Here is a 13,494-nt window from a genome sequence, read left to right as displayed (position 1 = left end):
GGTTGAAACGTGATACAATATTTCAACCCCGCAAGCGTCTCTGCTCTGATTATTTTGCCCTCTAAATTCACTCCCTCCACCTTTATCTTGCCTTGTCTCCTACACACAGGAGCTGCAGCCATGCTAGTGGCTGATATTGGCCTTCAATCTATCGTAGAGCACATGGTGGCTGTAACGTGTGTGAGGAGCTCCTTTGGAACTATGCAGAATCCACGAAGGTGCTGTTGTAGCATTTGGATATCCAGAAAGTAATGATTCTGCCTGAGTGCAGTCCAGTGCATCCTATATGCAGGCAATGACGCAAACCTGACTGAATTGGGGCTGAATCTATATCATATAATGAAGTTGGCAGTTCCAGAGTTTTGAGTCTCTCCAATCTTGCGGCAGTGATGAGATAAGTACAATGCACAGGAGGCTAGAGTTGGACAAATCCAGAGATTTCAGAAAGCTGTGGGGCTGGAGGAAGTTATACAGATAGCCTGGGATGAGGCCATAGAGAGATCAGAACACAAGGTTGGAGAGCTTTGGACTGGAGATGTCACAGCTCGTTCAGCATTGACAATGCAGAGGGTTCAGGGCGAGGAGTGGGGGAATAGAGTTAAGCATGTGCAGACACTGAACCTGTATATTTGTCAAACAGCAGCTTATGGGTGAGGAACTGGTGTGGAGGGGACGGTAGGTGTGGACAAGGATATAGCTCAAGACATTGGGAGTACAAAGGGGTGGGAGTTGTACGATAGATTGTCAAACCTCCCAGAAGGCCCTAGTGCAAATATTGCTTTAGGTCTGGGCACTGCACCTTAGGAATGATATATGGATCTTGCAGTGGGTCATGGCAGATTCATCAGAATGATACTGGAACTAAGAGAATTCAGTTATGAGGACAGTTAGGTGGACATGTTATTGTTCTTGCTTGAGTATTGAAAATTAAGATCAAATTGAGATGTTTAATGTGATCAAAGGAGGTGGTAGGGTAGATAGAGAGAAACTGGTTTCTGCTGCTGGGAGAGTCCAGCACAAGGGGTCATGATCTTAAAATTTCAACCAGGCCATTCAGGGCTGATGTCAGGAAGCACCTTTGTCACATAATTGTTGGTTCGAAATCTGAAAGTCGTTTCCTCCCTGACCCCCCTGAAGAAGCTGTTACAGCTGGGAGTTATTGAAAATGTCAAAACTGAGATTGGTAGATCTTTGTTTGATGAGGTATGAGGGAATAGGGAACCAAGGCAGTTCAAATGGAGTTAAGATACAGATCAGCCGTGATCGAATTCTGCCGCAGCAAGGCAGGCTCAATGAGCTGAATGGCCTCCTTATGTTGGAATGGGGCAGAAGGAGAAAGCATTGTTGGCGATGCTGTGGCTCTGAAAGGACGAGTAAAAATGGAATCAAACAACAACACTTATTTAGACCAGGTGATGAAAGGGTGTCGGAGGAAGATGTCAGTGGCTGCAAGCAAGATTTTGATTGGAGTCATTTCATTCCTGTAGCAGGGGGGCAAACCTGATTGAATGTTTGGGTGAAGGGAACTGCAGAGAGGCACAGTGGTTGTCAGTCCATTGGCAGTGGTGGGGGTGGGTGAGTGAGCGGGGGCGCGGGAGTAATGGTGAGTAGGATGCATGGGGATGAGTTTTTGAGGTTTACCCTCCTTGAGTGTTGAGAAAGGAAGCCTGGAGTTACAACAAGCAATTTGGAAGTCAAATTGCATGTTGGTCTTCGTCGAAGGGGTCTGGAGCACAAGAAGGTTTACTTTTATTACATGGGGCTTTGCTGAGACCACATCTGGAATGGTGTGATGTAGATTTGGTCTCCAGATTGACAGAGGTATACTTTTGTATCAGAGGTGGGACAGCGAAGATTCAATTGATCAATCCTTGAGATAAGAGGGTTGTCCTATGATGAGAGACTGATTAAATTGGGTTGACATTCTCTGGAGTTTAGCAGAATGAGACAGATTTGAGTTTGAAGAGTCTTGATGGGGTTGATACTGAGAGGTTGTTTCCCCCTGGCTGGAGAATCTCGAACACAATGGGAGCGGGTACAGTTTCAGGGTAAGGGGATGATCATTTCGGGCTGAGATCAGGAGATTTCTTCACTCAGAGTGAGGTGTGAATTATTAGAATTCTCTACTGCAGAGGGATGTGGATGATCCATCATTTAAGACTGGGATAAACTCATTTTTGGCCTCTCAGGGGATACGTAGGTGCAAAAGTGATGTTAAGGCAGAAGCATGATTGGATTGAATGGTAGAGCAGGCCTGAGGGGCTGAATGGCCATCTCCTCCTATTCGTGGCCTTGTGAAAGTCAGCAAGTAAGGAGGCTCAGACAATTGGCGTACCCCTTTGCTGAGTCTTGTGAGGGGATACGGGGAAGCTATGGGTTTGTGCAGAGCAGATTCAAGCCCTGCGCAGCAGTGAGCTGGAAGGCAAAGGAGTTGTGATAAGGAGATTGTGAGGCAGCATGGACAAGGTGGAGAAATGAAAAGTTGGCATGTATGGGCAAAAGATAGGGCCATAAAGGATCAAAAGTTACAAAGAGAGATGGTTGTAACAGATTCAGGTCTGGAACATTACCAGGAAGTGCATGTGAACAGACACTGGGTAATATCGAGACAGAGAACATGAGGAGAGACCTGTCCTGGTCAGAAATAGATGGAGAGGTGACATAGAGATGGAGTTGAACTGTTTGGAGTCAGATTTCAAAGTCCAGGTTGAGGGTCAGTCTAGGAGAGAGAGCAAACACCGGAGCTGTTGAAGGAGCAGATTATTAGCAGGTAATCTCTTCCCAGCACTTCTCTGTTGCTCTTGCAGCAGCCTTTATTATTGGATGTAACAAATGCACCCAGCGCAGAAAATGAAACCAAAGAATTGCTTATTACCAAAAGGCCTTAATAAAGAAAAGAAATAGGCTCACCTCAAGTCTGTGTGCAACTGTCTAACAGCACTTTATGTGCATGAGGAACTTGATGAGGCACTGGAAGTAGGCACACTTGCACAAACTCTCAAAATTTCTCCTTTAGCTTTTTATTTTGCAACCGCTAGCTCCAATGGCAAGAGGCCCAAGAGGCTTAAAAGAAACTCTAACTTTTTTTTAATCTTCCAGTGGTCCGCACAGACAGCCTGAAAGGTCGCAGAGGTCGACTTCCATCCAAACCAAAGAGTGTTCAAGAAGCCACGCCTTCAAATGTTCCAGTTAGTCTCATCACAGCGCTGGTCAGGGCACATATTGATTCCAACCCAATCATGTCTAATCTAGATTATTCCAAGGTAAATATGAGACGGCAAAACAGTTGAGGGGTTTAAAAAGGAAACTGTTTGTGTTGGGGAGGAGGAGGCAGCATTTAAACCCATTTGCAAATCCAGTGAAATTCTTCTGACTTATTTGCCAATCATCAGGCCCAATGTTTGACTCTCTACGTGCATGCAACACGTAGGCCCAGGCCTCATCGAACCAGTGAGCTGTCGGCATCAGGCCACTCAGCCAGGAAAACCCTGCCAAGGGCATGTCAGGGCCCATGGGCGACAGCAACGACAACATTGGTTATTTATATTGAGCCACAGCACGAATGCTAAACTTACAACCACATGATGAAGGGGCAGCGCTCTGAAAGCTAGTGCTTCCAAATGAACCTGTTGGACTATAACCCGGTGTTGTGTGATTTTGAACTGTGTACACCCAGTCCAACACCGGCATCTCCAAATCATGACTTACAATTTCAGGCCTCTTTTGCTCTATCACCCGTCAACAGTGTTGAGTTGCGTCTTAAAATGGAAATGATGGTCCGACATGTGTCATTTGTTTTTTGCGTGTGTGTGGTTGCTTATTTGGAAGGTTATAAGTGGCAATGGGAAGGTGATATGGTGAATTGACTTAAAATGTCCCTTTCCTTAAAAAAAGCCCATAACTCTTCCCCTCTCCCACCCCGCCAGCCAGGAGGCCGTTTGCTTACCTGCAGTTCTACTCCAAATTAATACATATTCATTTGAGGTGAATATGTCAATCACATTCACCTCAACAAATAATCATCTGGAAGGGCGCAAAGAATCGAAAGGCAGCAAATGTGTGGCTCTGCGCGAAAAGGGAAAAAAAAAGCCTGGCGCCAACTTTACTTGTGCAAGCGTGCAATTTGTCTTCAGAAATTATTTGAGCGGTCACTTCTGTGTTGCCCATCCAAGCCTGGAGTAAATATGATCCGAAAGCAGCATGCATTCTCTGTCTAATAATAGAATGCCAATCAACATACAAAGCCCGAAATGTCAGATAGATTTGTACAAGTCAAATGCTTGATTGATGGTGGTCAATCGTATGCTTTGCAGAGAAATCTCACTCTAAACTAAGCCAACATTCCGTACTTTTGTTTGCCAGTTATAAAAGAAAATAGTTGTTCTCTTCAGCAGAAATGTTCTCCCATTGAATGACAATGTCTGCTACAGTTCCAGGAATCCAGCGTTTATCAGCCACAGGAAGACGAGGCTGGAGATATCCGACAGTTTTACGAGTTGTTGGCTGGTTCGATGGAAATGATACGCAAGTGGGCGGAGAAGATTCCGGGATTCAATGGTTTGCCTAAGGAAGATCAGGATCTACTACTGGAATCTGCTTTCCTCGAGCTCTTCATCCTCCGGTTAGCCTATAGGTCAGTATGGGAACACAATAGCCCCATCTGGAAGGACCTCACTGCCTCCATTCTTTTCTTTGTATACAGACAGGGTGGTTAAGAAGGTGTTCAGCATGCTTGCCTTCATTGCTCAGACCTTTCAGTATAGGAGTTGGGACGTCATGTTGTGGTTGTACAGGAAATTGATGAGGCCTGTTCTGGAATACTGTGTCCAGTTCTGGTCGCCATGATATGGGAAGGATATTATTAAGCTGGAGAGGGTTCAGAAGAGATTTACCAGGATTTTGCTGGGAACTGAGGGTTTAAGTTATTAGGAGAGCCTGGACAGGGTTGGGACTTCTTTCCCTGGAGCATGGGAGGTTGAGCGGTGACTTCATAAAGGTTATAGAATCATGAGGGATATAGATCGAGTTAATGGTAGGTGTCAGGGTGAGGGATTTCAATACTAGGGGGCATATTTTTAAGGTGAGGGGAGAAAGATTTTAAAAAGATATTAGGGGCAATTTTTTTATACAGAGAGTGGTTCATGGATGGAATGAACTTCCTGAGGAAGTGGTGGATGCGGGTACAGTTACAATGTTTAAAAGACATTTGGATAAGTGCAGGAATAGGAAAGGTTTGGAGCGATATGAGTGAGGCGCAGGCAGGTGGGACTACTTTAGTTTGGGATTACAGTCGGCAGGGACTGGTTGGACTGAAGGGTCTAGGAGAAAGTGAGGACTGCAGATGCTGGAGATCAGAGTCGAGTGTGTGGTGCTGGAAGAGCACAGCCGGTCAGGCAGCATCCGAGGAGCAGGAGAATTGACGCTTCAGGCATAAGCCCTTCATCAGGAATGAGGCTTATGGGCCATGGGGGCTGAGGGATAAATGGGAGAGGAGGTTGAGGGGCTGGGGGGAAGGTAGCTGGGAAAGTGATAGGTAGATGAAGGTGGGGAAGGTGATAGGTTGGAGAGGAGGTGGAGCAGATAGATGGGAAAAGTGATGGACAGGTCAGGAGAGTGGTGCCGAGTTGGAGGCTTGGGACTGGGATAAAGTGGGAGGGAGGGGAAGATAAGGAACCTGTTGAAATCCACATTAATCCCGTGTGGTTCCAGGGTCCCAAGGCGGAATGAGGCGTTCATCCTCCAGGCGTTGGGTGGTAATGGTCTGGCGATGGAGGAGGCCCAAGACCTGCATGTCCTTGATGGAGTGGGAGGGGGAGTTGAACTGTTCAGCCACTGGGCAGTGAGGTTGGTGGGTGCGGGTGTCCCAGAGATGTTCTCTGAAATGATCCGCAAGTTGGCATCCCGTCTCCCTGATGTAGAGGAGACCATGCGGGTGCAACAGATACAATAGATGACATTAGTGGAGGTACAGGTAAATTTCTGTTGGATGTGGAAGGATCCTTTGGGGCCTTGGGTGAGGGGAGTGGTGTGGGCGCAGGTTTTGCACTTCTTGCGGTGGCAGGGGAAGGTGCTGGGAATGGGCTGGTGGGGTGTATGGACCTTATAAGGGACCTGTTTCCATATAAGAGGTATCGTTAGTAAGTTTGCAGATGACACCAAAATTGGAGGACCGTGTGGACCATGAAGAAGATTACCTCAGATTACAACAGGATCTTGATCAAATGGGCAAATGGGCTGAGAAGTGGCCAACTCGTCCATGCCGATCAGATATCCCAACCTAATCTGGTCCCACTGCCAGCACCCAACCCATATCCCTCTAAACCCTTCCTATTCACATACCCACCCAGATGCCTTTTAAATGCTGTAATTCTACCAGCCTTCACCACTTCCTCTGGCAGGTCATTCCATACACGTACCACTTTCTGCATGAAAAAGTTACCTCTTCGGTCCCTTTTAAATCTTTCCCCTCTCCCCTTAAACCTGTGCCCTTTTAGTTCTGGACTCCCCCACCCCAGAGAAAAGACTTTGTCTATTTACCCTATCCATGCCCCTCATAATTTTATAAACCTCTATAAGGTCACCCCTCAGCCTCCGACTCTTCAGGGATAACAGTCCCAGCCTATTCAGCCTCTCCCTATAGCTCAAACCTTCTAACCCTGGCAACATCCTTGTAAATCTTTTCTGAACCCTTTCAGTTTTCACAACATTCTTCCTAAAGCAGGAAGACCAGAATTGCACACAGTATTCCAAAAGCGGCCTAACCAATATCCTGTATAGCTGCAACATGACCTCCCAACCCCTCCACTGAATACTCTGACCAAATGCCCATCAGATCCTTGCCAATGCCAACTCAGTACAAACATTGTCTTTTACATTGGTGTGTATGGTGCACAGGCCCATGGTGATGGCATAAAATCCCTACAGTGTAGAAACAGGCCATACTGACCTTCTAAAGAGCATCCCACCAGACCTACTCCCTACTGTCTTCCTGAAACCTTGCATTTCCCATTGCTAATGCACCTAGCCTGCACATCTGTGAACACTATGGGCAATTTAGCACAGCCAATCCACCCTAACCTGCACGTTTTTGGACTGTGGGAGGAAACCCACAGAGAATGTGCAAACTTAACACAGACAGTAGCCCGAAGCTGGAATCAAACCTGAGTCCCTGCTGCTGTGAGGCAGCAGTGCTAACCACTGAGCCACCATGCAGTTTAACTATCCCTGTTCTTCCTAGTCCTTCTTAGTGTTAAAGAAAGAATTTGCATTTATGTAGCCCCTTTCATAACCACAGGACATCCCAAATTGCTTCATACACAAGGAGTGTCATTCCAGTTTCCATGTCGGAAGAGCAAGCAGTTTATGCACAGCTTCCATATACTGTGATGCAATAATGTCCAGGTCATGTGTTTGTGGGCCACCTGATTGGAGACGTTATTAAAGCTGGTTGCAATCCTGCCCTCAAACTGACATGTATACACACGTGGATAACCATCAAGAATGGGAAGTGTGTTCCTCCACTCTTTTGTACCAACAATTCCAATCTGGTCAGTCCTGGTCGAAGAGCTGCTCAAAGCAGAAGTGGCACTCAGTCGCAATATCCTCAATGGAATAGTCCTAGAAATTATGGGGGAATAAACATCGTGCCTTTGTTGTGCGGATAGTAAACGTCTGTCAGTGTGCAATGAATTCTGTGTTTAAGTGGAGTAACCGATTTATTTGATTTTTGTTCCCCCTTTCTGTTAGTCCAAGACTGACAGGAAGATTGATTGGCTTGAATAGTGAGAGGTTGTGTTTACATGTTACTTGCAGGTCCAGCCCTGACGAAGGCAAGCTGATCTTCTGCAGTGGCATCGTCCTCCACCGTCAGCAATGTGTGCGCGGCTTTGGCGAATGGATTGACTCTATCATTGACTTCTCCGGCACCCTGCAGCGGATGAAGATCGATGTGTCCAGCTTCGCCTGCCTTGCAGCGTTGGTTGTCATAACAGGTGAGTTTGTCCTTTCGTTCAGACTTTCCCGGTGAGGGCCTTCTTCTAACTGTGGTGTCCCTTATCCTGAGCAAGCTGCCACCCAGAAACACTTTCCCTGCCTGTTCTCCCTTTAAAGAGGCATCATTGTCAAGGGTCTCTGGTTTTTGACTCAAATATATCGTTCGCCTTCAGCAAGAGCAATAGACACATCATAATAGACACCTCTCTGCTCAGCATGCACCTCCCCTGGCTTCCTGTCTTTGCAAACATCACTTCTTCTCTCTTCTGACTACAATGAAATTGCATAAACTAGTTGAAATCATCTATGCTGTATCTCACTTACCACTACACAGCTCTGTATGGAGCATGCTTCCTGAACACGATCTACCTTTGCGATCCAGGCATGAGAAGCAAGGGAAGTCGCGAACAAGTTTTGTGTGACAGATCTGTAATGGCAGGTTTTTGCACCCCCACGGTGAGCGTGGTCCTTGCTACAGAGGTTCAGAATAAGCCAGGGCCCCTGTGCAGCCTATGTCCATTATTGAGGCCTCACTACAAACAACCTTCTGCACTTGCGGAGAGACACAGACAATGCTGCACAGTATTGAGGGAAATCCCGTTCACAAAGTAAGTCAGGAACGAATCACCTTCAGCTCAGCAAATGATGAGGCTCACAACTGACTCCAGGGATTTGCATCAATTAAATAAAGAAATAATCAGCTTTCACTCCATCAAGTTGTCCTGTAGTACTTTCTTGATATTGTAAACTAAATGTTTTGAATAATAAGCCTGATAATTGTTGGACCTTATTATACAACCTGGACAAGGTTCTCAAACTCCACAGGATAAAATTTTATAAAGCAGCTGAAATGTGAAATGAGGCAGCAGTTCAGTTTGAGCAATGACCTCGGTTTGATCGTAACCACAAATTGCTTGGAGTCATTCACCTCTTATCCACAGCAGCTCCATTGCATGTTGTAACTACTCCTGGCTCTTGCACTCAGTTTGCCTATGCAGCCACCTCCCTCGAAGACAAACTTTCAGAGTGCCTGAAGTAGCATACAGGGAAATTTTGGCTCTAAACCAGGAAGTCTGGGGAGTCCTTCAACCATGGCTGGCCAATACGATACCAGTATGTGTGCCCCTGATTTATCAACACGGTTCTCTTAAATTATGTCACCAAAAAGAATTCAGGGTAAATACAATACCAGTACTCTTTAGTTATCTTTCCTCTTTAAATCTATTGAGCATTTTCTGTTTCCCTTGGCCCAGTACTCCTCTCCAATTATGGGCACAGGCCCCTCAGACCGCTTCCTCTTGGAATTAGAGAACTATGGGACAGCCTAGGGGGCATTTGTACCCAAGATCCTCCCTGGTGAAGCAGGGCGGGGAGGGGGTGTGTGGGGGGTGCCTGAGAGAGTGGGTGGTGTGCAGGGATCCTAGCAAAAAAACTGCTTCTCAGTCTGCCCTCTATCTTTAGATTGAAATAAAAATAATCTATCGTCATGTGAGCGTGGGGGGATTTTCCTCCAAGTGGTTGATAGTTGTTCACATGATCCTTGAGTTGTAAAGTTTTGCTTTATTGTTTATTCATCCATTTCTGTAAACTAGTTTCATGGGCTTGTGGTGGTTTTTACGATGTTTCAGACCGGCACGGCTTAAAAGAACCCAAGAAGGTCGAAGACCTGCAGACCAAGATAATAACGTGCCTGAAAGACCATGTCACATCCAGTGCAGGTGAGCAGATGCGGCCAAACTACTTATCCAAGCTTCTGGGCAAGCTGCCAGAACTGTGCACACTCTGTACACAAGGACTGCAACGCATTTTTTACCTGAAACTCGCTGACCTGGTTCCTCCACCTGCCATTGTCGATAAGCTATTCTTGGACACGTTGCCTTTCTAGAGAAGCTGCCAAGCTGTATAACTGTTGAACTGGACCCCAGCCATCATCTTTGATGTTGCAGTATGAGCAGGGAGTTCAACTTACACTGGAACCCGTTCCAAAATTGGATGGCTTCAGGAAATGGACAAATACGCTATGCGCTAATTGGGTTTGCTGTTTTTCAAACATGCTGTTTTTATTTTATTCAGCATTACAGATTGTTGGAGAAAAAAATGTCCCTTTGCTACATTGCAGTTTCTACAAAGCAATCTAACCATACAGCTTCTCTGAGCTTTCACAAACTTGGGAGATCAGATATTCTCAGAGAAGATAATAGCACTGGTTAGAGACATTCTCTCCCTCTGTCCCATATGTCATGGCCCTAAATCCTAAACTTAAGAATGAATGCAATGTGATGCCATTTCTGTGTTGTACACTCTCAATTATAGTCATCTATCACAGCTAAAGAATCACAAATGAGAGTCAAGGAACATGGTCTTTGGGCCAAATGGGAAAAGTCAAGACTGAGCTTATTTCAGCCATCATTTATCTAAGAAAATGGATATGTTCTTTATCTGTCTGGCTGGATTTGTAATAATATGTCAGATGTAGGAATACCGTGTGCAACCCAGTCATCTTTGGAAAGAGTAAAGCTATCTGAGATGGATTTTGAAAGGACAACATTTGTGAACAGTGTGATAAGTCAATCTTCAAAAGGTTCTTTCAAGGCCAGACCTGGACAGTCAGGACTGAGAAGCCTGAAGTGTGACAGACTAAACCTTGAACAATGTCACAAATGTATTCTGCATGAATATTTGACACCAAGGTTTAGCAAAAATAAAAAAAATAAGGCAGTACTGAAGAAGCACACAGCCCTGACTGGAAGCTGTGACACTTCCAGTTATGAAGACTACACTCATGCAACATGACACAATTTAATGGTACTAGCTTGGGTGTGTTAAAAAGGTTATTTGTCTTGTTAAGATATGTTTTCCTTCTCTAACAGCATTGTGGGTGTACCTGCACCCTATGGACTGCAGTGGTTCAAGAAGGCAGCTCACGACCACCTTCTCAAGGGGCAGTTAGGGATGGGCAGTAAATGCTGGGCCCAGCCAGCAATGCTCAAGTCCTGTGAATGAAAAAAAATGTAATCCTGGAACTAAGAGTGGATCAATTTCAGTTTGTAGTAACCCCTCAAGGAAGGGTTCTGAGACTTGTGCATGAGAGAGCAAAGCCACTTGTCCCAATGGAAACAGGCACTTTATGGGTTGAGTTGGAGGGTAGATTGGGGCAGGCAGAGATGGTGGCAATGGCAGTTGAGATGGAGAGTGTGGTCTACGATTCCTTTTATTAATCTTGCTATTAGTTGGCTCCTTAGCTATCGCAGAAACCCATATTGGTCACATCCACCAATGAGTTCTTTGGTTCCTTAAATGGACTGTAAACGTTTTCAAGCGGTTATTCCTGGCTTCAGTTAATGGTCACCCATATGACAAAAGGTTCAAATCAATTGGTCTATTGACTGGTTGACCTTGTGAGGGAGCAAGGGTGAAAGAGATGTATTGTACTGTCGTGGCAGGGAATAATTGTCTGATTTTATCGTATAGTGAGAGTATTATGACTGGGAATAACATGCTTTAATCTCAAACAAGGAGCACTGAATAAATTGTAGTACTTAACACGTCTGATGCCAGAATGAAAATGTGTATATTTTATATTGGTTTAAAAAAAACTCAGACTATGTTGACAGTGCCTTACCACTCATTATTGTACAGAAGGTGTTTGATTCTGATGTTTCCAGGAAATGGTCGAATTCAATGCACAATGTGTCGTCATGGTATTGAACCCTCATGTGTACACTTTTAAGGCTTGCTTCTAGGTTTGCAAAACTGGTCTCTTCTGCTTCGGGATTCGGACCTTTACAATGGGGCAGCTCAAGTATAAAGTTATAGCCGCACTTTTAGACTTCAACCAGGCTTTTAATGCGGACCATATTTGCGAGCGCCTGCAGGGGTTGGGGTTCAGAATGAGAGAACCACAATGGCGAAGCTTTGGGAATCCTGGAGAAATGGCGTGCCCAACATTGTGAAAGCAAAACCCTCTGGATGCTGAGAATCTGAAAGAAAAGCAGAAAATGCTGGAATTCCTGAATGTGTGTGGCAACCTCTGTGCAGAGTGGTAAACCAAGTTTGCATTTTGCATCTGTGACATCTCATCGAGTCATACAAAAAAGAAACAGGCCCTTCGGCCCAACTTGTCCATGCTGACCGATCTTATGAACCCAAAACATTAACTCTCCACAGATGCTGCCTGACCTGTGGAAGATTTTCAACATTTTCTGTTTTTCGTAACCACTGATCCCACTATGCCACATTGGTACTTCGGCTGTTCCCTATTGAGGTCCACCTGCTTATGATAATAAGACTTTGTAATCTAGGAGAAAATGTAAGAGGTTGTTGCAAAATGCATATACTTTTCTATTGTTAATATATATTTTTAAACCAATATTTTTTCCAATGTGAGGGTATGACGTCAAGATGTCTAGCTTGATGTTTAAAAAAACCTGTCCTCTCTGAAAGCAATCTCTCCTATTGTCACATCTGTTCTGTGCACAAATTGTGCATGGGGTCACTTGTGGAGTTAGTGCTAATAAAAGCTTTTATCTATTCTAGCACTGCTCTGAACCATCCTCCCTGGTGTAGCACGCATTCTTAAACATGAAGTCTCGTCCATATCCCAATAAAAGGCCTGATTGAGCACAAAGCCACGCTTCCTTGGATTTCTTGCGTATCGCATATAACGTGCGTGAAGAATGAAAGCTTGCAGCTAAGGCTACCAGCAGCAGGTTTTGCCTGCCTGAGTGCAATGCCCAGTGTCACATTGGCACGCTGTTGCATGAAAAGCACGTACTGCAGGAGGCAGCTACCAAGGTGAGTCAGGGACCACTGGATGTTGACCAGTGTCCCAAGCAATGAACAGAATGTGAGACAGCTACACACAATTGATGGAGAAACTCAGCAAGTCTGGCAGCATCTGTGGAGAGAGAAAAACTCGATGTCTCAAGTCCAGTGACCCCATTCTGAGGATGGGCCACTGGACTTGAAATGTTAACTCTGTCTGTCTGTCTCTCTCTCTCTCTCTCTCTCTCCACAGATGCTGCCAGACCTGCTGAGTTTCTCCAGCAAATTTCTGGTGTTACTTTAGATCTTCAGCATCTGCAGTTTATCGTTGTCTAAGTGTATGAGAGTTGGGCCTTTCAGAGGATCAGTGCCAGAGGGGATATTGGGGTCCATTAACATGCGATCAGGCACTGCCTGCTGCTCCCCCTCCCAAACGCAGTCCCACTAGCATTAATGAAAGTCAGCATGGCTTTCAGTAACTGAGCCAGGAATCTCTCCGGTTGGATCATTGAGCTGCAATAAGGTTTATAAGCCTTGAGACAGAGTGAGGATGGGGGAGGGTGTATGAATACAGCTCTGAGAAGGCTTTGCTGAATTAAAGCAAGTGTGCATAATGTGGCTCTGAACAGACCATGGATGTACTGAGGGGCCCATATGGTGGACAGAAGCCTCCAGAAGTTGCACAGCCCAAGGGCAGGAAGGAAAATTGTTGTCTCATGGGCCCGGAGTTGAGCTCAT

At 45.4% G+C, this 13,494-nt stretch overlaps 1 protein-coding gene across 1 annotated transcript in view; it reads left to right on the top strand.

Moving 5' to 3' along the window:
• The window catches only part of LOC122543399 (nuclear receptor subfamily 4 group A member 1-like), a 59,620-nt gene extending 47,007 nt beyond the window's left edge, over positions 1-12,613 (top strand). The window contains exons 4-7 of the mRNA XM_043682099.2: positions 3,100-3,263; positions 4,431-4,633; positions 7,813-7,991; positions 9,621-12,613. Coding sequence (XP_043538034.1) covers positions 3,100-3,263; positions 4,431-4,633; positions 7,813-7,991; positions 9,621-9,877 — 803 coding nt within the window. The 3' untranslated portion in view covers positions 9,878-12,613. The remainder of the gene's footprint in view (positions 1-3,099; positions 3,264-4,430; positions 4,634-7,812; positions 7,992-9,620) is intronic.
• Positions 12,614-13,494: the final 881 nt, after the last annotated feature.

Source organism: Chiloscyllium plagiosum, unplaced genomic scaffold (genome assembly GCF_037043375.1).
Source record: "Chiloscyllium plagiosum isolate Xiang-an unplaced genomic scaffold, Cpla_swu_hap1 HiC_scaffold_53X, whole genome shotgun sequence".
Lineage (NCBI taxonomy): Eukaryota > Metazoa > Chordata > Chondrichthyes > Orectolobiformes > Hemiscylliidae > Chiloscyllium > Chiloscyllium plagiosum.
This window is presented reverse-complemented; position numbering and strand designations above follow the sequence as displayed.